The sequence below is a fragment of the Microtus pennsylvanicus genome, chromosome 11 (assembly GCF_037038515.1).
Source record: "Microtus pennsylvanicus isolate mMicPen1 chromosome 11, mMicPen1.hap1, whole genome shotgun sequence".
NCBI lineage: Eukaryota > Metazoa > Chordata > Mammalia > Rodentia > Cricetidae > Microtus > Microtus pennsylvanicus.
In genome coordinates, this window is record NC_134589.1 from 99,439,356 (window position 1) to 99,465,181 (window position 25,826).

The window sequence follows — 25,826 nt, forward strand, 5'->3', positions numbered from 1 at the left end:
TGTTCAGGGTTGCGTTAAAGTGGGAGCACAGGGCCTGGCATACAATGGCTTTTGTCATTAGTGGAAATTCTGGGCAGCAGGGTCACTCTTTAGATCATCTTTGTATGCTAGCTTTAGAGAACATGCAAAGCTGGGAATGGAATGACATCCCCACACCAGTGTACATCAACCCTCCATGTCTTTACCAGCCTTGTGCTGCACATAGGGCCCTGCTATTTCCTGGTAGCATGTGTGCAGAGAAATGAAGCCGACTTAGGTGGATGTGCAGGAGAAACCAGAGGTGGTCTTTGGAATCAGAGGCCTTTTGGTGTGCTAGCAGCTTGGAAGGCTAGCTGAGGCTCTACAGTCTGGCGATTCCAGATGCCTACTCAAAAGAATCAGGGGACCTCTACCTCAGCATCTCCTTACCTCTTAATAACATAATGGTGTGTTCCTAAAACACATCCAAGTTCCTAAAACTTAGGGGTACATACTATATTGCTACTCTGAATCCCAGTCTTGGCCTATAACCTAAGGTATCAGATTACAGAATTCCAGAGTGTCCTGGAATTCCAGTTGCCTAGAAATCCTGCTGAAAAGGACTTTCTTGGTTCTAAATGTAGCCCGAGCCACCAATGCCAAGAATTAAATTATGTACTGGCATCCATATTTTATTAGGAAAGAATCACTTAAATACAGCTAAAGTCAATCAGCCCCATTTACCATTTACTACTCAGTAACAAGCTACAGCTTGTTCAAGGGAACTGTGGAAGAAAGAGAGCGGCAGCCCAGGGGCTGGAAAGAGCAGTGGGTTGAGAAGTTTGAGTCTCAAGTGCAAGCACTGGAGTCTTGAGCACCCTTTATCCCAACTACAAATGCTTCTTCAGAGTCAATTACTGCCTCCTCTCATGATCTCCTGGAGGAGCACCAAGTGAATGCAACAGGCAAGGCCCTGCGTCCTTGGGGCTAGTTCAACAAGGATGGAGGAAATGTAAATTTTCAGAGCAACAGTCATTGGGGTTGGTTGCAATATGACTGGGGATGGGGGCAGAAAGGCCAGGATCTGTATAGGCTGTATGCCCTATGGCACACAGGAGTTCTGAGACACAATTCCAAACCTGACTGCTTGTCTCCCTCTGAAGAGACTCACTTGGTCAAGTTCCTGCTCTCAGAGGACCTTACTCTACAGGCTTGGATCAAGGAATTTGAGGCACTTTGCCAAGTATTTGACTTAGGTTGGAAAGATATCACAACCACTCGTGACAAAGATCCAGCTGGGCACCGTTCCATGTCCCTCTCCTAGAAGTACTGCAGGATCTTCAGGCTGATTTCATGAGTGGGAAACCCGAGTCTCAATGGGAGGTAACCTGCCGGGAGTCCCACTGTTATTGGACAGCACTGAGGTTTAAACCTGGTCTCTATGGTCCCAGTCTCTTTCTAATAGACCAAGTGGCCCTGATTCTGCACTTCATGTGATGGCTTCCATGCCCTTTTTCTTTCTTTCCTACATCTTAAACATCTATTGGGAAATGGTTTGGGTTTCCTGGAGTTTCCCCCCTCCCATAAGACTGGGACATCTGGAAGAGCCAGCCCTGGACTAGGGTATAGCTCAGTACAAGAGCGCTTGCTTAGTATGTGTGAGACCCTAGATTTAATCCCTACTTTTAGAATTTTAATTGGAACTGAATAGAGCACAGAATTAAAACAAATCACGTTTCTAATTATCTCTTGCTGAGTAACAAACCATCTTCTAGCTTAATAGTTGAACACAATGGCAGTCATTTTGCCCACAGCTATCTAGTCTGCCCGGGGTCCAGAGGAAATTGCCTACCACTGCTCTACATGGCATCAGCTAGATGTCTAGCCTGGGCATTGTCAGGTCAATGGCAGGGGACAGGGGGCTGCTGACAGTGAGCCTGGGACATTGTTTGAGAGCTTGCCAGATCATTCTGATGGCCTTACATCAGAAATTCGGTGGCATCATTTTTGCTGGTACCTCTGCTGCTCTGAGGCCTCCAGGTTTGAGGACCTTGATGGGAGAATCAAATCCCATTGTAAAAAGAGCAGGTTGGGCGGCCATTCTTGGAGAGTGTAGCCTACAGAAAACTCTGCCTTAGGGCTCCTTCAGCCTGTTCTGCTACACTGGGAGGATTGCCTCAGGCAGGTTTGTTTGTTTGGTTTGGCCTTTTTTTGCTTTTTATAGTACTGAGGATTGAAACTAGGGCCCAATGCATGCTTCACAAGAACTCTGCTACTGAACTGTAGTCCCATCGATTGACGTGGTTCTAAGACTAATTGTTTTAATCTCCTTTTTGATAAAAAGAGCGGGCTGGGCAGTGTGTGGTAAAGCATATGCATAATCCCAGCATTGAGATGCTGAGGCAGGAGTACTTAGAGTTCAGGGTCACACAAAAACAAGGACCTGGGAGAGATGGCCCAGTCAAGTAAAAAAGCACTGGAGGACCTGTTGGGATCTCCAGCATCCACATAAAAAGACAGGCACATGACATGTCTGCAACCTCAATACTGGGGGGAGGGGCACTGGAGGATTCTTGCAGCTCATCATCCAGCTAATCTAGCGCATGAGAGAGCCCCAGGTCTCATAAAAAGGTAGAAAACATCTGAGGGAGACACCCAACATTAACCTGTGACCTACATATGTGCACACATGTGAACATGTGCTCGCATACACAATACGCACTGGGGAGGGGCAACCTCATGTGTACAATCTGCCTTCTTTCTTTTTTTCTTCCCTTTCCTTCTCTTCTTTCTCTTTCCTTCTTCTTCCCTCATCTTCCTTCCTTCCTTTTCTTCCTTCGTTTCTTTCTCTTTTTTTTTTTTGACAGAATGGTTTTTTTATTTAGCCCAGGCTGATCTCAGACTCTTTAAATCTCCTGCTTCACTCCCACCGCTACCAGTGTGTGGAGTCCAGGCACAAGCCCCAAGCCAGTCAGTTGCCTTTTAGCATGCAGTAGCAGCTGTTTCCCACTAGAAAATCAGAAGACCATGTATAATCTAAATCACCCCACAGCTGGCTGGCTTTTTCCCCTTGGCAGTATGATCTTGAGATTTCCACACTGAGTAAAATGAACGTTTTTTACTCAGGTTCTTTCTCTCTTACTTCTGAACATCTGAGTCCTCACAACGCCAGAAGCAGCCCTCAGCATCCCTGGGCATCGCTCTTGGCCCACGCAGCTGAGTGTTTTTCTTGGGAACATAGCAATTTCTGGGTCATAGGATGTGAAACTTTCAGTTTTAATGAATAATGCTAATTTGCCCTTCAAACCGGCTGTGCTCATTTCTTCTCCCATCAGCCTTTGAGAATGCCATTCTCTGCATCCTCAGCAACACCTGATGTTATCAGCTACTCTTCTTATTGCCAGCCCACTGGGTAGAAGATGGTATCTTGTTTTGATTTTGTTCCCGACTTCTCATGAGGGCAGGCCCCTTTTTGTGTTCATTAGCTGTCCCTATCTCCTCGTTTGTGTCCTTTATGGTCATTATATGGTTCATCTTTTGCTATTTTTCTATACTGTTTTCTGAAGTGCTTTCTATTATTGTTTTGTTTTGTTTCATTTTTTGAGCTGTGTGGCCTCAGTCCCCTTTTTACACACGCGAGTTGCCCAGAATAGTTTGACCTTGCAGTCCTCCTGCGTCAGCTTCCCATTGTAGCTGGGGTCACAGGTGTGATCTTGCTGTTGTGCCTAGCTCCTTCAGTATTTTCTACTTATATTGTTTACAGTTATTGATAGTGTGAATGTACGTGTGTGTTCACACATATGTCACAGCATGTGAGAAGATATCAGAGGACAACTATGTGGGTTCTGGGGATAGAACTCGGCTCATCAGGCTTAGCAGCAAGTACCTTTACCACCCCCCAAACCATGTTACTAGTTCCTCTTCAGTGTTTCTCAGGGGAGTTCCAGGCCCAGTCCTTCTGAAGTATAGTCAGAGAGGGGTCAAGGAAAGTGAAATGGGCACTCAGGCTGGAACGTGGCATGCTAGGGTGACTGGAAGACCTTAGGTCACCTGCACTGGACACTCTAGAGAGCCATACAGGGAAGCTCCTGAGGTTGCCACACCCTAGGACAGAGCTGCCTGCCCCTGAATCCCTGCTCCATGCCCCCGTACCTCACAGGGCCTCAACACACTACTGTACTGCCTTCTGATTCCCAGAAGAATCACACCCATTCTCCTCAAGATGGAGAGTATGGGCAAACTGGGGTTCTGCGTGGTGGCTCTCTAGACTCTTCCTGCAGGTGAAACCTCCACATGAGCTTGGACAGGACTTCTGAAGAGACACCTGACAGTCCCACGTGCAAGTCCCGCCAAGCCAGTGTTTGTTTACATGCTTCCTCAAGTACATTGCTCCCGGTTAGTCTTTGGATGCCACTTCTTCTCTTCTTTACCTGTCCCCACCATACCCTTACCTGCATACTGTATTCTTATTTCTTATGAAGCCTCCGTGTCTTCATAGGACTTTGATGTCTCAGTGACAGCTCTGAAAACTGTTCCACTTTGGGGTTTTATCTTTCCTTTTTTATTGTTGTTCTTTGTGGTGACGGTGGTAGGTCTTTTTCCCTGAAGTCCCTAAGACAGCTCAGTTCTGTGAGGTAGTCGGACTGCCTGTCAGTGAATCCTATTATCCCCAACAAACTCCATGTCACCAGCAATTGGGACTGTCTGACCTACCACGAGTGCAAGGGTAGAAGAAAGATGTATTGTCCAGGTGTAGGGAGAGGGTAGAAGAAAGATGTATTGTCCAGGTGTAGGGAGAGGGTAGAAGAAAGATGTATTGTCCCGGTGTAGGGAGAGGAGAAAGGAAAAGGGAAAGAAAAATGCAGGTGTGGATTTGGGGGGCTATGGGTTTTGTTATTATTGTTTGTTTGTTTGCTTTGGGTTTGGGAACTAGGTGGATTGGTTGGTTGGTTGGTTTAGTTTTTTGAGACAGGGTTTCTCCGTGTAGCCCTGGCTATCCTGGAATTTACTTTGTAGACCAGGCTGACCTCAAACTCAGAGATGTACCTGTCTCTGCTTCGAAGTGCCAGAATTAAAGTCATGCACGACACAATGCCTGGCTTTGTCTGGAAGTAAAAGATTCTCATTGGAAAATATTTTAAATATTGAGTAAAAGAAATAAGCCTCACCTACCACAAAGTCGATACTTCTAAGAATGAGCAAGATGGCTTTCACACTTGATAATTAAAAAGACAAGAAAGCCATGCAGTATGGAATTAAATATTCAAAGGGACTGGGAGATGGTAAAGTGCTTGCTCCACAAACATTAAGACTTGTGTTCAATCCCCCGGATGTGGGTAGTATATACTTAAAATCCCAGCCCTGAGGAGGCAGAAGCAAGTGGATCCTTGGAGCTTACTGGCCAGCCAGCCAGCTTAGCTTTATTCATGAGTCACAGACCCCAGTGAGAGACCCTGACTCCAAAAATGAGGTGGGTGCCTCTTAAAGAATGACACCCAGGCTTGATCCTGGCATCCACATGCACATGCACATACACACACGTGCACACAGATGCATACACCCACACGTGCACACAGATGCATACCACCCACACATGCACACAGATGCACACAGATGGATACACCCACACGTGCACACAGATGCATACCACCCACACATGCACACAGATGCATACACCCACACGTGCACACAGATGCACACAGGTGCATACACCCACACGTGCACACAGATGCATACACCCACACGTGCACACAGGTACATACCACCCACACATGCACACAGATGCATACCACCCACACATGCACATACACCCACACGTGCACACAGATGCATACCACCGAAAGAAACACATTTTAAGGAAAAAAAATAGGGTTGAATATAAACCAGACCTGGTGTTATATAAAATGAGTTTTAGGCTAACCTAGAATATGTAGCAAGATGCTGTCTAACAGTTCTATATCCTTGACTGGATAGCTGGAATGAAAAAGGGGATTCTTGCCATAGAAAACAAGACAGGACACGTGCAGGTCCAGGCAGTTACACCCATTTGGGCTGGCATTTGCTTTAGGGAATGATGTATCAGATGTCATATACCAAAGAGGAGATGGATGCATGAAACCCATTTAAATTTTTTAAAAAAAGGGGGACAGGGAGAATATTCTGGAAACATTCACACAGAAGCCGTATTTCCATGCAACTTAAACCTCAAAGAGCAAAGCCGAACTGTATCCTACTAGGGTTGCCTAAAGAGAAAGGGGAGACTTCTCTCTTATCCTCAGGCCAGTTGAAAAGTGGAAAACGGTAGAAGAGGTGGAGTGCCCCTTAGACAGTACTCAGTCCAAGTTCGTTGCCATTTGTGTTTGGAGGTAGAACGTATCGCCTTTGTTATGTTTCCCTTTGCCCAGAAGATTACTAATTCTTTGTAGACATACTGTTCTCACATCTCAAAATCATGAAACTAAGTGTTCTACCCTCTTTTTTTTTCATTTAATTTATAGCGGTTCCCACTGTTGTAGTTTGTAAATACCACCCCCCCCAAGCTGGGAATAAAATCCAAACCTAGATAGAGCCTCACACATCCTAGGTAAGTGCCCTACCACTGTACTACAGCTCTGACCCCACATAAGCACAGTTTGTGTGCATGTGTGCTAACAGAAATCAAACCTATGGCCTTCTATTTGCTAGGCAAGTACTCTACCACTGAGCTACATCTTCAGACTCAGTATGATTTTTACCTTAGGGTTTTTTTTTTGTTGTTGTTGTTGATTTTCAAAAGCATATCTTAAATACTTTATCATTTTAAAGTAATTTTAAGCAATAAAGTGGTACATAAAATAAAAATACTTGGGAGACAGAGGCAGGTGGATCTCTGTAAGTTCGAGGCCAACCTGAACTACAAAGCAAGTTCTAGGTTAGCCAGGGCTAAATAATGAGACCCTGTATCAAAAAATAAATGTGTGTCTGACAAGATCGCTGAGTAGATAAAAGCACTTGCTGCCAGTCCTGAGGACCCAGGATCAATTCTCAGAGCCTACATAGTGGAAGGGAAGAACTACCTCAGGCTGTCCTGACCTTCACACACATGGTGGGATGAGTGTTAATGCGCACTCATAACTAAAAAAATGTAATAAAAAGCCATTCTTTTTCAATGAAAGTTCTTCCATTAGTTCTAGTGCTCCTTTACAGACTCCCATTCCAGTTCCTCTTCCCTCCTCACTTCGAGCCACTGCTCAAAGTTTAGTTGAGTATAGTATTACATGGGTTTGTAATTTTCCATCTGATGGGAAAAGTCAGGGTCAAGTTGTTCCCCCATTTGGGGACATTTGGGGGTTTTCCTGGTTTAGCTATCTATTGAAAACATAAATGAAAGATTCCACTGGATGGAACTCAGCCTGGACTGCAGATATGATTGACGACTTGTGTTACTCGGGTGACTTCAGAGTCATTGGTGCTGAATAAAACCCATCTGGATATAAATTTCAAGTAGAAGAAGGGGCCTGCAATGTGCTCAGGAGTGCTATGTGGACTGTTCCACACTGACCACTTCCTAGCCACGTTCTTTTCTGTACCCGATATCCTGAGATAAGGGACCTTCTTCTCATCTAACCATGGAAAGCCATGGTTCAGAGGAGTCCAGTTCCTGACCCAGGGTCGCACTCTACATAGTTCAGAGCAGGGCTCTTAAGTTTTCAGACACCAATTTGAGGATTTGTAGTTCTGCTACAAAGAGCAGGGGACCTTGATTTCCTGTCTTTGCATAAGCAAAAACCATTATCATAGCTATAAACTACCTTCAACCCAAAAGAAATACTGGGCTGAGTGGCCATGGGGTCTGGGCTATTAGGTGGTGAGTGTTTTGGTGCCTGGGATTGAACCCTCATACATGCCAGGCAGGTTCTACTTCTGAGCTCCACCCCTACTCGGTTGTTAGTTATTTTCAAACTGTAGCTTGGGTACCTAATACCCAATGGTTTGTGTGCTTTGTAACCGTCCCAATAAGCATTGCTTTCAGAACCTAAGAAATCTGAGGCCTGAAAAGAGGTGAGGAAACTCCTAGCAGAATTGGCTTCAGAGGCACTCAAGCCCAATTGTGTGTGGTGCTGGGCCCCTCCAGAGACATCTGGACAGCTGAGTGAGGCCTCATTCTGCTCTCTGCTCCTCCTCCTAGATAACAGCGACCTGATCGCTTGCACAGTCATCACCAAGGACGGCGGCATGGTTCAGCGCTTCCTGGCTGTGGATATTTACCAGATGAGCCTGGTAGAGCCTGATGTGTCCAGACTCGGCTGGGGAGTGGTCAAGTTTGCAGGCCTTCTGCAGGTGAGAGTCTTAAGAACCCGTCTGCCTTCTCAGCCAGCTCCACACACGCATGCCTAAGTGTCAGTTCTATAATCACTTCTAATAACACAGGAAGGAGCTGTGCAAAAGCCAGAACACTGCACAGACAAAAGCCAAGTTCCCTTTACTGAAGCCCTAACGTTCTCCCCTTCCTTCAGGATCCAGCCCGTTGTCAGGCTGATCCTTCCAGATCTGCTTCACTGCCAAGTGCAAGTAATAAATGTACTGTTTTTTAAATTGTGTATCCAACCAATTGTCAATCAAACTTGATGGAGAAGGACCACATGGTTGTATACATTTATAATCTCAGCACTCAGGCAGTAGAATCAGGATGATATCCACAAATTCAAAGACAAACTGGTCTATTTAATAAGTTCCAAATCAGTTGGGTAAGTCCATGTAGCAAGACCTTGTCTCAAAATAAAATGAGGGTAGGGGTAGGATAGGAGTGAAAATAGGGTGCTGGGGGCGGGGTGTAGCTTAGTTGATAAGGACTGCTTACCTAGCATACAAGTGGCCCTGGATTCCATTTCCAACACTGCATAAAACTGGGTATAATCATACATATCTATAACTCAGGAAGTTAGGAGGTAGAGGATGATCAGAAGTTAAAGTTCATCTTTGGCTACCCAGGGAATCTGAGGCCAGCCTGAGCTACATGAGACCCTGTCTCAAACAAACAAAAAACAGACTAGGTGTTGTGGCACACGCCTTTAATCCTAGTACTTGGGAGGCAGAGGCAGGTGGATCTCGGTAAGTCTAAGACCAGCCTGGTCTACATAGCCAGCTCCAGTCCAGCCAAGGCTACATAAAACAAACAAAAACTTCAGAAAGAAATATAACCAGGCAGTGGTGGTGCACATCTTTAATCCCAGCCATCAGAAGGCAGAGGCAGACAGAACTCCAAGTTTGAGGCCAGCCTGGTCTACAGAGTGAGTTTCAGGACAGCCTTATCTTTATTCTCTAAATAACTGTTTACACAGCATCTATATGGCATGAAGTCTTGTGCATCATCTAGGGAGGGTTCAGAGTCTACAGGAAGATGTAGTAGGTTATATGAAGATGTTGTGCCATTTAAAGTAAGGGACTTGAGCATCTGCAGATTTTGGTGTCTCTGTGGGTAGGGGAGTACCCAAGGGATACTTGTACATGTATTTGAGAGTGTATATAGATTTTTATGCCTGGCTTTTCTCCTAGTCTGTCTTGGAGTATGTCTAGCAATTTTAGCATTTGCATACCTGCTGGGATTCTTTTACATACTGACCACAGCCTCCCTCTCCTCATTCTCCTCTCCCAACTCCTTCTCGCCTCCCCCCCCCCCCCGCCCAGCTCCCACCCCATCAATCCTCTCCTCTTTTGTCTCCATCCAGAAAAGGGCAGGTCTCCCATGAGTATCAATAAACCACGGCATATCAAGTTATAAGTCCCCGTGTATTAAAGCTGGGCAGCGCAACCCAGTATGAAGAGTAAGGTCCCAAAAAAAACAGTAAAAGAGTCGAAGCAACCCCTGTTCCCACTGTTAGGAGTCCCACAAGAGGGCCAAGCTACATAACTGTAACATATATGCAGAGGGCCTAGGTCAGTCCCATGCAGGCTCTCTGGTTGTTGCTTCAGTCTCTGTGAGCCCCAATGGGCCCAGGTTAAATGATGGTGTGAGCCTTCCTGTGGTGTCCTTGACCCCTATGGTTCCTATACTCCTTTTTCATCATCCTCCACAGGAATCCCAAATCCCACAGGAATCCCATCTAATGTTTAGCTGTTGAGTCTCTGCATCTGCCTCCATCAGTTGCCTCTTTGATGACAATTGGGCCAGGCACCAGTCTGGTCACAGTCTGGTTCAGGCTTACCTATCCACCATTATCAGAAGTCTAAGCTGGGGTCCTCCCTGTAGACTCTTGGGAGATCCCCTGCACCAGACTTCTACCCAACCCCAAAATGCGCCCCTGGCAGTCCCTTTCAGCACTCTCCCCCTCCACCCCCCCAACCAGATTGCTCATGTTCCCATCCTCACCTGCCCTCAGTCCACTCATGAAATCTCTTATATTTCCCCTTCCCAGGGAGATCTAGGTGTTACCCCCATGAACGTTCTTGTTATCTAATCTCCCTGGATCTGTGGACTACAGCTTAGTTATGCTTTATTTTACAGCTATATCCACTTATGAGTGAGAACATACCATGTCTATCTTTCTTGGTCTGGATTACCTCACTCAGGATGATTTTTTTTCTTGTCCCTTCAACATGTATAAATGTACCATATTTTCTTTATCCATTCCTCAGTTGAAAGACATCTAGGATGCTTCCAGTTTCTGGCTATTACAGATAAAGCTGCTATGAACATAGTTGAGCAAGGGACCTTGTGCATCCTTTGGGTATATGCCCAAGAGCTATGTAGCTGGGTTTTGTGGTAGGTCGATTCCCAGTTTTCTGAGACACTGAAACCACACTAACTTCCAAAGTAACTGTACAGAAAATCATTAGGTCATACTTCAAAAACCTATACTCCACAAAACTAGAAAATCTAAAAGAAATGGACAAATTTCTTGATAGATACCGTTTACCTATATTAAATCAAGATCAAATAAACAATTTTAAAAGATCAATAACAACTTTACCTAAGTTAAATCAAGATCAAATAAATAATTTAAATAGCCTGATAACTCCTAAGGAAATAGAAGCAGTCATTAAAAGTCTCTCAACAAAAAAAAAAAAAAAAACAAAAAACAAAAAACAAAAAGAACAGGCCCAGGCCAGAGAGTTTTAGCCTAGAATTCCACCAGACTTTCAAAACTAATACCATTAATTATTCCACAAAATAGAAACAGAAGAAACATTGCCAAATGCTTTCTATGAGGCCACAGTCACCCTGATACTCAAACCGCACAAAGACCCAACAAAGAAAGAGAATTACAGACCAGTTTCACTCATGAACACAAATACAAAAATACCCAATAAAATACTGGCAAACCAAACCCAAGAACAAAAAAAAAAAAACCCACTATGACCAAGTAGGCTATATCCCCAAGATGCAGGGATGATTCAACATACGAAAATATGTCAACGTAATCCACCGTATAAACAAACTCAAAGGGAAAAAAAACACATGATCATCTCCTTAGATGCTGAAAAAGCCTTCAACAAAATCCAGCACCCCTTCATGATAAAGGTCTTGGAGAGATCAGGGATGCAAGGAACGTACCTAAACATAATAAGAACAGTATACAACAAGCCAGTTGCCGATATCAAATTAAATAGAGAGAAACTGAAGGCAATTTCACTAAAATCAAGAACACAAGGTTGTCTACTCTCTCCTATTCAATATAGTATTTGAAGTTCTAGCTAGAGCAGTAAGACAACTAAAGGAAATCAAGGAGATACAAATCAGAAAGGAAGAAGTCAGAGAGTATCATTAACTGCAAATGATATGATGGTATACATAAGCGACCCCAAAAACTCTACCAGGGAGCCTCCACAGCTGATAAATACCTTTAGTCAAGTGACTAGATACAAGATTAACTCAAAAAGAAAAAAATCTGTAGCCCTCCTACATACAACTGATAAACAGGCTGAGAAAGAAATCAAAAAATCGACACCCTTTATAGTAATCTCATAATATGAAATATCTTAGTGTCCCTTTAACCAAGCGAGTGAAAGACCTGTATGACAAGAACTTCAAGTTCAAATATACCCTCTTCCTAACACTGCACGGAACCTTCTCCAAAATTGACTGTATACTCAGCCACAAAGCAAGTCTCAACAGATACAAAAAGAAAAAAGAAAAAATTGAAATAACACCCTGTATCTTATCAAACCACCATGGACCAAAACTGGATTTCAACAACAACATAAGCAACAGAAAGCCTACACATTCATGGAAACTGAACAACTCTTCTGGCTGAGTTATCACTGGGCCAAGTTAAAAATAAAGAATTTAAAGACTCCTCAGAATTCAATGAAAATGAATACACAACATACCTAAACTTATGGGACACAATAAAAACAGTGCTAAGAAGAAAATTCATAGCGCTAAGTGCCTTCATGAGAGATGTCATACTAGCTACTGAGCAGCACCCCTGAAAGCTCTAGAACAAAAAGAAGTAGGCACACATAGGAGGAGTAGATGGCAGGAAATAACCAAACTGAGGGCTGAAACCAATAAAATAGAAACACAGAGAACAATACAAAGATTCAGTGAAACAAAGAGTTGGTTCTTTGAGGAAAATCAACAAAATAGATAAACCCTTATCCAAACTAGCTAAAAGGCAGAGAGAGAATATCCAAATCAACAAAATCAGAAACAAAAAGGGGGACATAACAAACTCCAAGGAAATATAGAGAATCATTAGACCATACTTCAAAAACCTGCTGGGATTCTGTTCACTGCTGTGTGGCTACACAGGGCAAGCTCAACCATTCCCAACTTCCAAGCATGCTGCTGCAAACCTGGTGCCCCACTTCCTCATGCCCCTGGGCAGGATTTCCCTAGGCAGATAACCAAGAATTTGGAATGTGGCTATTTTAAGAGTTCTTAGCTCCTGCCAGCTTCCTCTAGTATCATTGTTGCCACAGGAGTTCCTGAGAATTGCTTCCTTGGCTCTGAGCACAGCAGGCACCCAGCACCATCACCAACTCCGTGGTTTATAGTGCGTTCTAAGTGCAGCAAATGACTAATGTCTTGCTGCAGAGGGAGTGAAACAAAAAGCCCACAGAATGGAGAGCAGCTTGGCACTTCATCTCTGCTGTGCCCTATCCCCAAATTCCCAGTGAACCTATTCTGGCCTGGGGCTTGCCCTATTTTAAGGAAGTTCATTTTCTTGCTGTGCTGTTCTGGTTCCCAGAAGTACCATGCCCTGGCTGATTTGACTGCTCATCACAGCATTGGCCAGCCAGTTGTTACCTGCTCTTCATGGGATGCACCTGTGTGTGAAGGTGCTGCTCCTGTCTCCTCCCTTTCCCAGACTCCTCTCTTTTCAGACCCTCCTGTCTTCCAGTGAGGATGAGGAGGATCTTCCCGCCCCCCGGGTCTTCTGTGTAAAACACCACCCAGTTGATGACCTGTGTGTCTTATTATCAAGATTTCTTTAGTGCTTAATATCAGGAAAGTGTTTTTCTGTCTCAAAGGATTAATCTGTATCCTCTGTCAGACAATGAAAGTCACATAACCCTACCAGCACCACCTGTCTTGGTTCTCTTCCAATAGCTACTATTTGTCAGGCTGTTACTATACACCTAGCTCCCTGCTTTGAATTTATAATAGCCTCTTCTGATCCGCTGGCACCCTTTGATGCAAACATTCTTTCCAAAGAGAAAGCCAAATGCAGCGCCCAAGAGCAGTAGCCCCCTCCTTCTGAACCTCCTTCAGTGCCTCCCACCTCCTCTAGCATGGCTGACCTTTGAGTCCATCTTCTGTCTGGTACGCTTTAACCTTTGTGGGCAGCTGACTTGGCTCAGAAGCCATCCTGAGCCTTTATGTGGAACCAATCCTTATACAGTCAGTGTCTTTTCTCCCTTTCACGTGCAGCTTGCTTTAAGTCTCTACCAAATGGCCCTGGTGGCACTCTTTTGGGGACTGTCCTTCGAGATGTGCCAAAGGACATCAGCAATGCCCCGTTTTTTTAGAGAAACAAGGAGATGGTGTCTAACATGACACCAGGTAGTGACAAGTATTTGAAGTTGTGACCTATGGTTTCCCAGAAGGAAGAATTATTGGAGTTTTTTTGTTGTGACAGTGGCAACCCCTCTTCAATCATTAGTCATCCCAAGTTCTCATGGGAAGAAGTTACTAGCCATGGCAGCATTGGCCCCTTTCCCCCAACAGGCCTGCATGGTCTGCACCCACATTTGAGTCTTTGAGATTTGGCCTCCTTCAGAACAAAAGCAGACTTCAAAGTGCTTTCAAAGTGCTGGTCTTTTTCTGCATGAACCACTGACACCCCACAATCTGCCAACCCCTGGGCCTGATGGACATTTTGCCTTTGCCTTCTCACTATGCAGGACATGCAGGTGACAGGAGTGGAGGATGATAGCCGTGCCCTGAATATCACTATCCACAAGCCTGCCTCCAGCCCACATTCTAAGCCCTTCCCCATCCTGCAGGCCACCTTTGTGTTCTCTGATCATATCCGTTGCATCATCGCCAAACAGCGCCTGGCCAAGGGCCGCATCCAGGCCAGACGGATGAAGATGCAGAGGATAGCTGGTAAGTCACATCAAGAGCAGGGGCTCACCACCACGAGGCTGTCACCAGCTGCTCACATTGACCTAGGAAAGTCCCAGGGTTCCTGTAGATGAGGGCAGGAAGAGTCAGGATTCACTGTGCTTCAAAGAATAGGACGTTTCTGCATCTCAGGTGTTTGGAGTGGAGAAAATTTCCAGGGCTGTGTGGAAAAGAAGGTGACTCTCCCTACCAGACAAGAGGCTAGAATCAGGCAGTTGGTAGGAGACAGCTGTCCTTACTCTTGATGCTGAAACACCAAGTGTACCAAGAGTGCTTTGACCGCTGCCTGCCATGTTGGGTATCCAAGTAGCCCTTAGGTCGGTAGAGCCTTTTATGTCCATTGTACAAGAGGAAACTAAGGCTGTGAATTTTTAGTCACACATAAAACAAGTTTGCAGAACTTCCTACTTGGAATTTTTGTTCCAACTCTGAGGATGAAGCCCAGGGCCCCACACATGCTAGACAAGGACCGCCGCTGAGCTGCCCTAGCCTAGCAGAATTTCCCTCACCCTTCCCTCCTCTCCCTGTTACCTCTCCGTGAGAGCCAGCACCCAGAACTAGATTCAGAGGCCATCTCACACCTCACAAGGATGGTGGGGTCTGCACTGCCCAGGCTGTCTTGGTAAATAAGGGTGTTTCTTTGTCTCCTGAAGTAGAAGGCAAAGCATTGTCCTGGGGCAGAGCGGAGTGGTGCAGTCCTAATGTTTCCTTCAAGACTCCCAGGTTAGAGCTGTAGCTCAGATGGTAGAGTGAGTGTCTAGCATATACAAAGCCCTAGGTTTGACCCTTGACACCATATCAAACTAGTTGTAGTGACACATTCCTATAATCCTAGCACTTGGGAGGTGGAGGCAGAAGGCATACAAGTCTGGGCTCCTGTCTCACAAAAGATATAAGTGAATGAATGAATGAACAAACAAAGTTAATACCTTTGGCTCAGGTCCAAATCTAGCCCACTATGAAGAGGGGGCATTCTCTCAGAGAGCAAAGGAAGAATAATCTCTGGGTACGCTTCATTTCTGGACACTGAAGTTATGATGCCGTGCATGCCTCCATGATGTGCACCTGAGTCACCCCCTCTTATTTCTCAGTTAGCTGAAACCTGGCCTGCGAAATCATGACAGGAGTGTTTTGTAATGTGTAAAGTAACTTAAATCATTCAGCACTTCCTTTCAAGATTTATTTCCCGACTTTTCCCCTGTGATGTGAATCAGTTTCTCACAGCTGTCGTGAAGGCCAGATATTTCATTTGAAAATTGAGGATTGCACTATAAAGTGACTGCTAGCATAAACACCTCGCATATTTCTTAAATTGATTTTGAAAAGCCACTCTGAACTGATATGTCATGAAAGTTGTTTAAGGGAAGATGATAGCTATGACATGTAAACGCACACTCATAAATACAAACATGTACATACATATATATATGCTTTCTTGTACACATATTCTCATGAGCATTTAGAGTCAAGATTACACACACACACACACACACTAAACCCCGCCAAATTGAACAATCTGAAATGGGGCTGGAGCAATGGCTCAGTCAGTAAAGTGCTTGCCACACAACCATGAGGTTTTGAGTTTACATTCCTCAGCATCCATGTAAAAGCAAGGTATGGCAGCATGCAGCTTTAATCCCAGCCATTGGGAGATGGAGATGGAGAAGCTCCATGGCTCAACCAGTGAGTATCATAAACTAAGGAAAAGTGCTTGCAAGGTGACTCAGGAAGTAAAGGTGCTTACCACTGAGTCTACCAGCCTGAGTTCAATCCCTAGAACCTATTTGGTGGACACAGGATACTAACTCTTGCAAGTTGTTCTCTGACCTCCACACATTTGGCATGCTACATATTGGTGCCTGTATGCACATGTACATGTCCACACACACACACACACAAAATAGATGTATGTAGAAAAAAAAACCTTTTTAAAGGTGGATAGCATTCAAGGAAGATAGCATTGATCTCTGACCTCATGTACACCCACACATATACATAAATACATACAAAAAAACTTTGAAAAAAATCTGCATTTGTACTGAACCTATGCAGAGTTTTTCCATGAGTTTACTCCCTAAACAGTGTAGGAAAGAATGCCTTCTGTAGTACTTGGATTGCATTAAATGTAAGTCATCTAGAGATGATTGACAGTGGACAGGATGTATATAGGTCATGTACAGATATAATTGTATTCTACATAAGGGACCTAACTACAGGTTTTGGTATCTTTGGGGAGGAGTCCTGCAGATACTGAAGGATCACTCGTTTGTATAGCTTGTTTGTCTGTCCATGTATGCCTATGCACAAACTTGGGGCAGAATTGGCCTCACTTGCTGTGGGATCTGACAGCATGCGAAAAGCCTTTGGGATCTTTTGTACAGGTCCAAAGTGCAAATTGGCCCAGCATTTGTTCTCTCCAGCCAGGCCTGAACCTTTGCCTTTTTGTCTGAACCTTGGCCTAAAGCCCCTACTTCTAGTTGTGTTTTGACTTCCTTAGGGTCTCTGGCATTCTGCCAGTCTCCTACCTCAAGGCTGTCTGTTTGGGTTCCCCCAAGTGTTGCACTGTCAAGGCCGGTATCTCTCTAGCCTGATGCTCAAGTCATATCAAATTGTCTGTCCCGTGTTCCACATGCTAAGAACAAACTCTGGTGCTGTTTGATTATAGCCCTTCTGGACCTCCCAATCCAGCCTACAACTGAAGTCCTGGGATTTGGACTTGGCTCCTCCTCCTCCCAGCACCTGCCTTTCCGTTTCTATGACCAGTGCCGCCGAGGCAGCAGTGACCCCACAGTGCAGCGCTCTGTGTTTGCATCCGTAGACAAGGTGCCAGGTAAGCCTGTCCTCCTGCTCGGGGCTCAGGGTGCTTTCCTGCGAGGCCTGCTGGAAGTCTTCCTCTCAGAAGCCAGGCTGCTGGAAGCCGCAGCTTCGTAGAGCACAAGTGAGGCACACCTAAACTGCGATCTTGCCTTTCCCTTCTTTCTTCTGTCACTTGGGTTTGCTTTTCCAGAGAGTTGTTAGGTATGTGAAGAAAGTTCTCAGAATCAGGACTAAAAAGTTTCTTGGAAATAGGTGGCTGGTTAGTAATGAAGGTTGTGAGAGATGTCTTCCTTCTTGTAAGATGACTAGGATAGTGTGTGGTTCCTGGTACCCTGAGAAGGGTAGACCCGTGAGGAAGTTCCAGTGCCCACAGGCCTTCTGCTTCTCCCGTCTGGGAGCAGCTCCTCCCACTTCCGACAGCTCTGTCTCCAGCCCTTCTACCATTCTCCAAAAAGGGAAACTTGTGTGGAAAGTTGAGGGGAAGCAGAGCAGCGCTCCGTCCCTACCCTGACACATGGACCTCAGTAGATGCATGTGCAGCAGATCCCACAAGCCAGGGGGGAGGAGGGATGAATCTCTTCTCTTAATTAGAGAACGGAGAAGACTGGCTAGGCTCTCCTCCACTCTTAACATGTCCATGTTCAGGGCTCAAACTTGAAAGTATTATGAGATGGTCTCAAAAGTGATTGTTGATGTTGGAACAGCAAACAGCCATGACAGCCCGCTCAAATCCAAGACCTTGTCCACCTGTGGTTTAGTCTGCTTTCATCCATGATTTGATTTATTTATGTCATGTATGCCATAATTATATAATTTCTAAAAACCGACAAGATTTGATAAAATGCAGACAAGTTGAGCCAGGCATGGCACCTTTAATCCCAGCACTTGGGAAGCAAGAGGATATAGAGTTTGAGGCCAACCTGGTCTACAAAGTTAGTTCCAGGACAGCCAGGGCTACACAGAGAAACCCCATCTCAAAAAAAAAAAAAAAAGTAAAGAAGTCTCTTTTGCTCTAGAGGTAAACATGTGAACAGTTTCTTGCATGTCCTTCTAGAAAAGTCTGTTTGCATGTCATAAGTATGTCTTTGTATCATACGCAGAGTTATATGCTATGTATGTGATTCTATATGTGATTCCCCACTTTGGGTACTTAATTTGACGTCAGCATTATATGTTAGCACAAATAATTGACTTATTAACTATTGCCTGGTATTCTAGAGGATGTCTGGAACAAAGCATTTTTCCACACTTTATGTTGATAGATGTTCCACGACACCCTGCTAGGGAAAGGTTTTAAATTCTGGTAGATACAGTCCTAAGGTGAACAGCAACAGAAAGTCACTTGGCAGCCCTTCACCTGTAACAGCTTTCTCTCTGAATGGCTAGTTTAGGCTGTGAGTTGCATAGCAGCCTGTTTTCATCTTCAGCTAGGAGGTGTGAGATGGTGCTCCCTTTTGGATCCAGGTTCTCCTTGTTAAAAGTCTTCTGGTCTACCACATTGGAAACAGTGGTTGCTCAGTTGATACAAATTACCACAACTGAGGGTAGGTAGACTAACACACCCTGGCCTGGTAAGAAATTCCCTCTTTGGGGCATCACACTTCTTTCCATCCCAGAACTTATTGGTAAAGAAAATCCCTGAGTCCTGTTTCTAGCTAGTCCTTAGGACCAGGTGGGGTGCAGCAGCCTGAGACCAATCCTACCTGTCCTCAGCATCTGCACTGTTTCTTTGTTAGCACAATGCAGGAGATAGCAGTTCTCTTCCTGGCCTCCCAGGCCTGCTGGTGCTGCCAGGGTCTATGAAATCATCAGAATGGAGCTCGGACCTTTGCTGGTTCACACAACCATGACATTGCTGTGTCCTGCTGCTGATCCCAGGACCAGAGGATATGAGGCCATACCTATGAGATCTAGATGTATGTCCCAGGGAACTGCTGCAGGAGGCCATCAGACCCTTAATTGGCTCTAGTAGATCCATAAAGCTTAGACAGGGATGAGACATTGTCATTTATGTCCCCCATGAGCTCTTCTCCTTCCTACAAGCCCCACTGCATAACTTGATGCTTACTAGAGAAGTGTCTGCAGGTACTTAGGAAGAAAGCCCTGGGCCCTGAGCCCTCAGAAGGGTGGGTGTTCCGTGAAAGGAAGGGTGGCAGCCCACCACCATCTTCCCAGCATTTAGCACCCCAGCAGCCACTCAAGAACTCTGCTCAATTTCCTCTCCAGGACACCCAGTGCTTTGTTTGCTCTACCCCAAAGATGCTCCCTGCAGACTTGCCAGTAGATCACAACAGGATCAACTTCCTCATTGTGACCAGTTTCCACCAACTGGGTATTCCCAGAAGCCTACGCCTCTCCCTCTGATCTCAAGTGGTCACTAGGATGCACTCACTTGGGCAGCTGCGGCAGCCCACTCATCAGCCCTCCACCTCCCTTCAGCACTCCTCAGGCTGTGGACTTAAGACCCCTTCATGTCTTTTCAAAGTCCTGGGTGTCCAGAGAGCTTGAGTTTTTGTGGATTATGGCTATCCATGTTCATAATACTAGAAATTGAAGCTAAAAAATGCTTTGCATAATTACTTGATAGTCTATCACATATAAAACATCAAAAGCATAACCATCTGTGAAAGGTGATTCTATTCAGACTTTACAGTTTGGGATCTTACTGTGTGGCACAGTAGCAGTCAGGCCTGCCTGAGAGCTTCTGCATCGGTCTGTTTAAGGAGGACGTTCCTTGGTCACCTTAGAGGCGTACAAAGGGAAAGGGTGACTTACTACTGTCTGCAGGCTCCAGAGCACACCTAGAGACCCACTGCTGTGCCATGGAGTCCTGCCCTGCCTCAATGGCCTTACACTGGCTGCTTTACCTAGCTCTTGGGCACCTACTTCCCAGGGATAGCCCAAGCTCAGTGTGTGGGCTGCTTCCTCCAGAGGCCTTTTGTGAGTATTCTGCTAACCAGGGCCACACCCTTCCCCCACCACATTGTACTGGTTTATTTTCTCCATAGGATTCAGTTCCATAGCTGGCTGACATATTTGTGTCCCTGAATGTGGTTTCTTTCCCCATGGAGAATGTCACTGTGTGAAACTGTTCTATTCACCACTCTACTTCAGCGCCCAGCTGTGGCTTTATTCAGTATTTGTCAAGTGAAATGTAAGCCTGCACTTCCCTCCAAAGTTGTCTTCTTTGTCTGAACACCAAGAAGAAAAGGATCTCCCATCTAGGACCTCAGACATCCAGGGGCTTAGTCTGCCCAGGGAACATAGGAGGACCAGATCTTCAGCAACACCACCATCTAACTTCTGTTGCCAGACTGACATGTCTCTCCCAAGCAGAGGTACTTGGCAATAGTTTAGGTGGTTGCCTGTCGCAGCATGTGCTCCCTCTCCAGTCGCCTTCCTCAACTTTGCAGAGCCAGAGTCAGGAGAGCCAGGTGGAAGGGTGGCCATTAACCTCCACTCTACAGCACCTCAGGGTGCCATGTGTGACCCTTGCCCCCTTCTGAAAGGATACCTCAGGCGGTTGACTAAGGGGATTCTTACCAATTCAAAGGGAGAAACAAACTCAACCTGTGCATGGGCAGTTCTCAGGGTTCACTTGTTTGGGACACATCTTTCCTTTTTGTCTGTGTCCCAAGTGATGTGCAGACCAGTGTGACTCTCCTTTAGACTCTAAATTTGATTATATTTGATGGAAGTATACGTCACACTTCCTTGGGGGAATAGTAAAATGGAATATAAGCCAGGCTGGGAAGTTAGCAGCCAGCCGTTCTCAAGTGTTTCTTCCTCTCTTTTGCTAAGAAGTTACAAATTCTGTGTATCTGTATTAATGTAGATACATCAGATGTTCTGTAGTGATGGCTCTTGCCACCCCAGTAGTCAGCTTCCTGGAGCAGAGTCTGAGTGACCTGGTCAGGGAGGGAATGTCAGTGGTAGCCAGCATGGGGGCAACAGCTGCTTGAGGAGTGCCCCAAGCTCTCACAACAGTAACTACTTCTGAAATTTGCCGTGGACAGCAAGATACGCACAGGGCAGCCTTGAACTGGTGTTTCCATAAATGCCAGGTGAAGATTCCAAGCAGAAGCTCTTCCCAGCAGAACTTCTTTCTTATGGCTGAATTATGTTCCTTGCATGAATATACCACACTTCGCTAATTCATTCCCCCCACTTAAATTGACCTTTTGGTTGTTGTAACTAGGAACCTTTATATGTAGGTTTTAGCTTCAAAGCATATGCCTAGCTAGCAGTGGCCAAATGATCATTTAATGTTTTGAGAACTGCCAAACCATGTTTCCTCAGTCTTTTCAACCTTTCAGCTGAAATTGCTGTCTATTTTCCGTTTGCACTGTGGAGCTGCATTAGAATAGAAAGGACGTGGAAGGGCCTATTTCTCTAGGCAGTACTCAGGGGACAGCTCAGGCAGGAGGAGAGCCCAGGGAATGGGTGTGTGTTGTCTTCCCGTCAATCAAGCCTGCCATGGGCTGGCCTTTTTTGTCCTGCTCAAGTCTGGCTCTGCACCAGTTGGTCATGGTCACAGGTACTAGCGGAGTCAGATTTGGTGCTGTTAGGGCCATTCTCTGCTTTTCCTCTCTTTCCTGCCAGGTTGAGGAGTTGTCTGCCTTGGGCCAGACACTTAAATCCCAGAGGAGGGGTTGGTGAGCTATGTCAGTTGGCAAAATGATGGTTGCATAAGCAGTAAGAAGCCGAGGGCAATGCTATGGGGGTGGGACATCAGATCCTTGCAGCTTCCTGCCTGGCCACCCTAGTTTACTTGGTAATATTGAGGCCAATGAGAGAGCCTGTCACAGAAAACAAGATGATGAATGCTGCCTGAGGAAGAAGACTCAAGATTGCTCTGTGGCCTCCACAGGCATGCACATGTGAACATATACTTGCATACAAATACATCCTGGGGATCTGGGAAGGGCTGTTGTCCAGGTGTCGTCAAGGCAAACAGCCCAGCCTTATCAGTTGCCTGGCCCAGAACACTTAATAGTTCCCTGGAAGAGCCTGCCATTCCAGGGCACCATTGGCAGCTGAGTAAACCAGGAGGAATGTAAGGATGGCAGGCTGGGAGTGCCAGTGCTGGGAGCCAGGCACTGAGATCCAGAGTGTTTAACATGTGGACATCAGCCCTGACTCTCCACCCTAGGACAATGTGTGAGGTGCTAATGTCCTCTTGGGGGGAGTTCCCAGAAAGCAGGGTTTGGGTGCTGTTGCCTTTCTTGTTTCTGATTATAAAACAGAGCCAGCTGTCTGCTTTCAGCTCCCCAAGACAAAATACCCTTTCTAGAGTCAGACAGGAAGGAGACCTGCAGTCCTGTAGCCTCCCCTCAGCTCTATCTCAGATTGGCCTGCACCAGTGAGCTACAGAAATTTGATTCCTACTCTGGTTTTTATGTTGCTCTTTTTAAAAAAATTTTTTTTATTAAGCTGCTGATCACTTTATAAATTTTTTTCCTCTGATATTCCCAATAATTGTTTCCCTCTCTACATGTGTGGAAGTGACCTGCCGAAGGTCACAAGCCTGGCTGAAGTCACACACCCTTAGCACCTCAGATGCTGAACCAAGTTTCTCTTAATCCCTGCATATGACATAATCTGAAATGAACCACCTGTCCTGCTTTTGGAAATCAAGATCTAACTACAACCGCCTGAGACTTCCTGATCCAGGATAAGCCCACATTGTCAAGTGTGTAGTTCACACTTGTAGTCCCGGAACATTACAAGTTCAGGCATGAGGATTGAAAGAGAGGGTGAGACCAGCCTGAGATACACAGAGACCCTGCCTCAAACATTAAAAAAGGAGTGCAGAAATCTTGTCTGTTTCTAGAAGTATGGGTTATATTGGAAAATCAACTGTACTGGGCATGTTATATACGTAATTCTCTCCTCCAGACAGCTCTCAAAACTACTTCCCTCCTTACTCCACAGGTCGGAAACAGATCTAGACTGAGACCTCATAGCTCACAGGGAATAGACTGAACCTGTCTCTAATCCCTGTTTGCTTCAGTTTGCTTCAAGGCTGCCTTTGCTGATGACTGCGCCAGCTCCCATGGTTTTGCTACCAGTTTCAATGTCAGAGGTTCTAGAATAAACAGTTGTTGTACCCCCACCATTACATAGACCCAAGGCTTTGTGCTTTGAGATCTGTATCCAAAGGATCATGTGTCTGAACAAGACACTTTTAGAACAGTCCTCTCAGCACACCACTTCTAAACCAGGCTAGTGGCAGGCTCACTTGCATAATGGTGTTCTCTGCCTGCAATGAGAAAAAAGCAGAAACGATACTAGAATCGACCTTAGCAAACCAGCAGCAGTTGAGCTCTGACACTCATCTCTTAAGAGATCAGTCTTTAAGACATCAGCTAGGGAGATGCAGTGGGTGAGAACACTTGCTCTGCAAGCATGAGAACCTGAGTTTAAATCCCCAGCACCCACATAAAAAGCCAGGCATGCCTGTGTGTATTATAACTCCAGCATTATGGGGCAGAGACAAGTGAATCCCATGAGCTTCTTAGCCTGGCCAAAAAGATGAGTTTCTAGTTTAGTATGAGTCCCTGTCCAAAGTAATAAGACAGAGTGAGACAATAGCACGAAGTACCCTGTTCTTGCCTCCATATGTGTACATGTAGCATACACCACACACAAAAGAGATCAAGTCAAGGGTGGGGTTACTTTTGCCAAGAAGTCTGCCAGGAGTCGCTGCTTGCCAGGCCTCTCTTCAAGGTACTAGGGCAGTCATAAAAAGAAAGCTTCAGAGGCCTAAGAGTAGGAGTCCTAGAAGGAGCTGCTTTATCAAAGCAGAGCTTGCCTGCAAGGTTCCTCACATGGAATATGGGCCCCCAAAGTCTCTCTGAGCAGACAAAGGACTCAGCCACCCAGCAAAGCAGCCCCCAGGCCTATGCCTTTCTTAGGAGGTAGAGGGAGGAAGAAGCTGAGTTCTCAAGAATTGAATGTTGCTTTATTGCTCAAGGACATGGCCTACCTCAGACATCCCAGATGACTCTATGCTCTGGAGCTTTCTACATTGGACAGTGTTTCAGAAGCAGCAGGCACTCCCTGAACCCATGCAGCTGGTGTAGGAAGATGAACAGTGTTTCAGATGCAGCAGGCACTCCCTGAACCCATGCAGCTGGTGTGGGAAGATGAACAGTGTTTCAGATGCAGCAGGCACTCCCTGAGCCCATGCAGCTGGTGTAGGAAGATGAACAGTGTTTCAGATGCAGCAGGCACTCCCTGAACCCATGCAGCTGGTGTGGGAAGATGAACAGTGTTTCAGATGCAGCAGGCACTCCCTGAGCCCATGAAGCTGGTGTGGGAAGAGCCTGAAACCCTCTATTCCTTGCATTTGATCTTGACTCTGCCTGGGAATATTTGGGAAGTAAGCCTCTCTGACAGGGCAGAACAAACAGGCCTGTGCCAGCATTGTGCACAGCAGTGGCTCTGCTACACCTGTGTGTGCGCTGAAGCCCTGAAGTCAGAGACCTGGGTCCTGATCCAGCCTCCTGCTTCACCTTACACTTGTTACATAGCCTTAGGGATGTCAGTTGCTTAACACTGCTAAACTGTGCACTTAGAAATAGCTGTAGTAAAGAAATTTTATATATGTATGAGTGTGTGTGTGCGTGTGTGTGTGTCCACAATTGAAAACACAAAATACGGTGGCACGTGCATTTAGTCCCAGCAGAGGCAGGTGCATCAGTGAGTTCCAGGCCAGCCAGAACAACCAAGTAAGACTCTAGAACAACCAAGTAAGACTCTTGTCTTGAAAACAAAACCAAAAACCACGAACGACAGATGTCATCTACCTCCTTAGGTTCTTGTGTGTGTAAAAGTTCATTCACCCAGAACATGTCTACCTTCCTAACAAAGGTGACATATATGGCAAAGCGGAGCTGCTGTTCCTCTCTGCTGTTGCCCTTGGAGCTCAAAATGATTAAACCTTCTTCCTAACTGTGAACTCACAAGGGAACTCAATCCTAGCCTCTTATGATACATGAGAGTGCTTCTACTCACGAGACAACTCAGTCAACAAAGCTTTTGACACACAAGCATAGGGACCCAATTGTGAGCTCCAGAATCCAACAAGAGGCTGTTTGGGTTCAACTGTGGGACGTGACAGAGTGAATGAAATTTTGTAGCCTGACCCATAAAAGACCAGTCTGAGAGCTCATGGCTTGCAGAAGAGGCAGGGCCAGGGCCAGAAAGGGGCAAGAATCCATCCTCTAAGGTCTCACACCGAGCTCTAGGAAGCCATCGTCATTCAAAGTCTGCCAATAGGAAGTCTGCAATGGGGGAAGATGCATTTTGCCCAAGGTCACCCAGCTTCTGAGTGCCCTTGAACTGGGGCTATCTGCTTTCCACCCAACAAACCACTGTGTCTTCAATTCTGAAGACACTGGGTGGCAGAACAGCAAGGAGCCCTTGTGCTACAGACCCCCGAACTATCACTGCAGACTACTTCACTCCACTCCCTAATAGACCAAAAGCGGGACAG

The 25,826-nt window shown here is 45.7% G+C and overlaps 1 protein-coding gene across 8 annotated transcripts in view; it reads left to right on the plus strand.

Moving 5' to 3' along the window:
• Clec16a (C-type lectin domain containing 16A) overlaps window positions 1–25,826 on the plus strand; it is a 218,684-nt gene that overhangs the window by 143,778 nt on the left and 49,080 nt on the right. For all 8 annotated transcript variants that reach the window (XM_075942026.1, XM_075942027.1, XM_075942033.1 and 5 more), the window contains 3 exons: window positions 8,126–8,277; window positions 14,287–14,491; window positions 17,175–17,339. In XM_075942026.1, coding sequence (XP_075798141.1) covers window positions 8,126–8,277; window positions 14,287–14,491; window positions 17,175–17,339 — 522 coding nt within the window. The remainder of the gene's footprint in view (window positions 1–8,125; window positions 8,278–14,286; window positions 14,492–17,174; window positions 17,340–25,826) is intronic.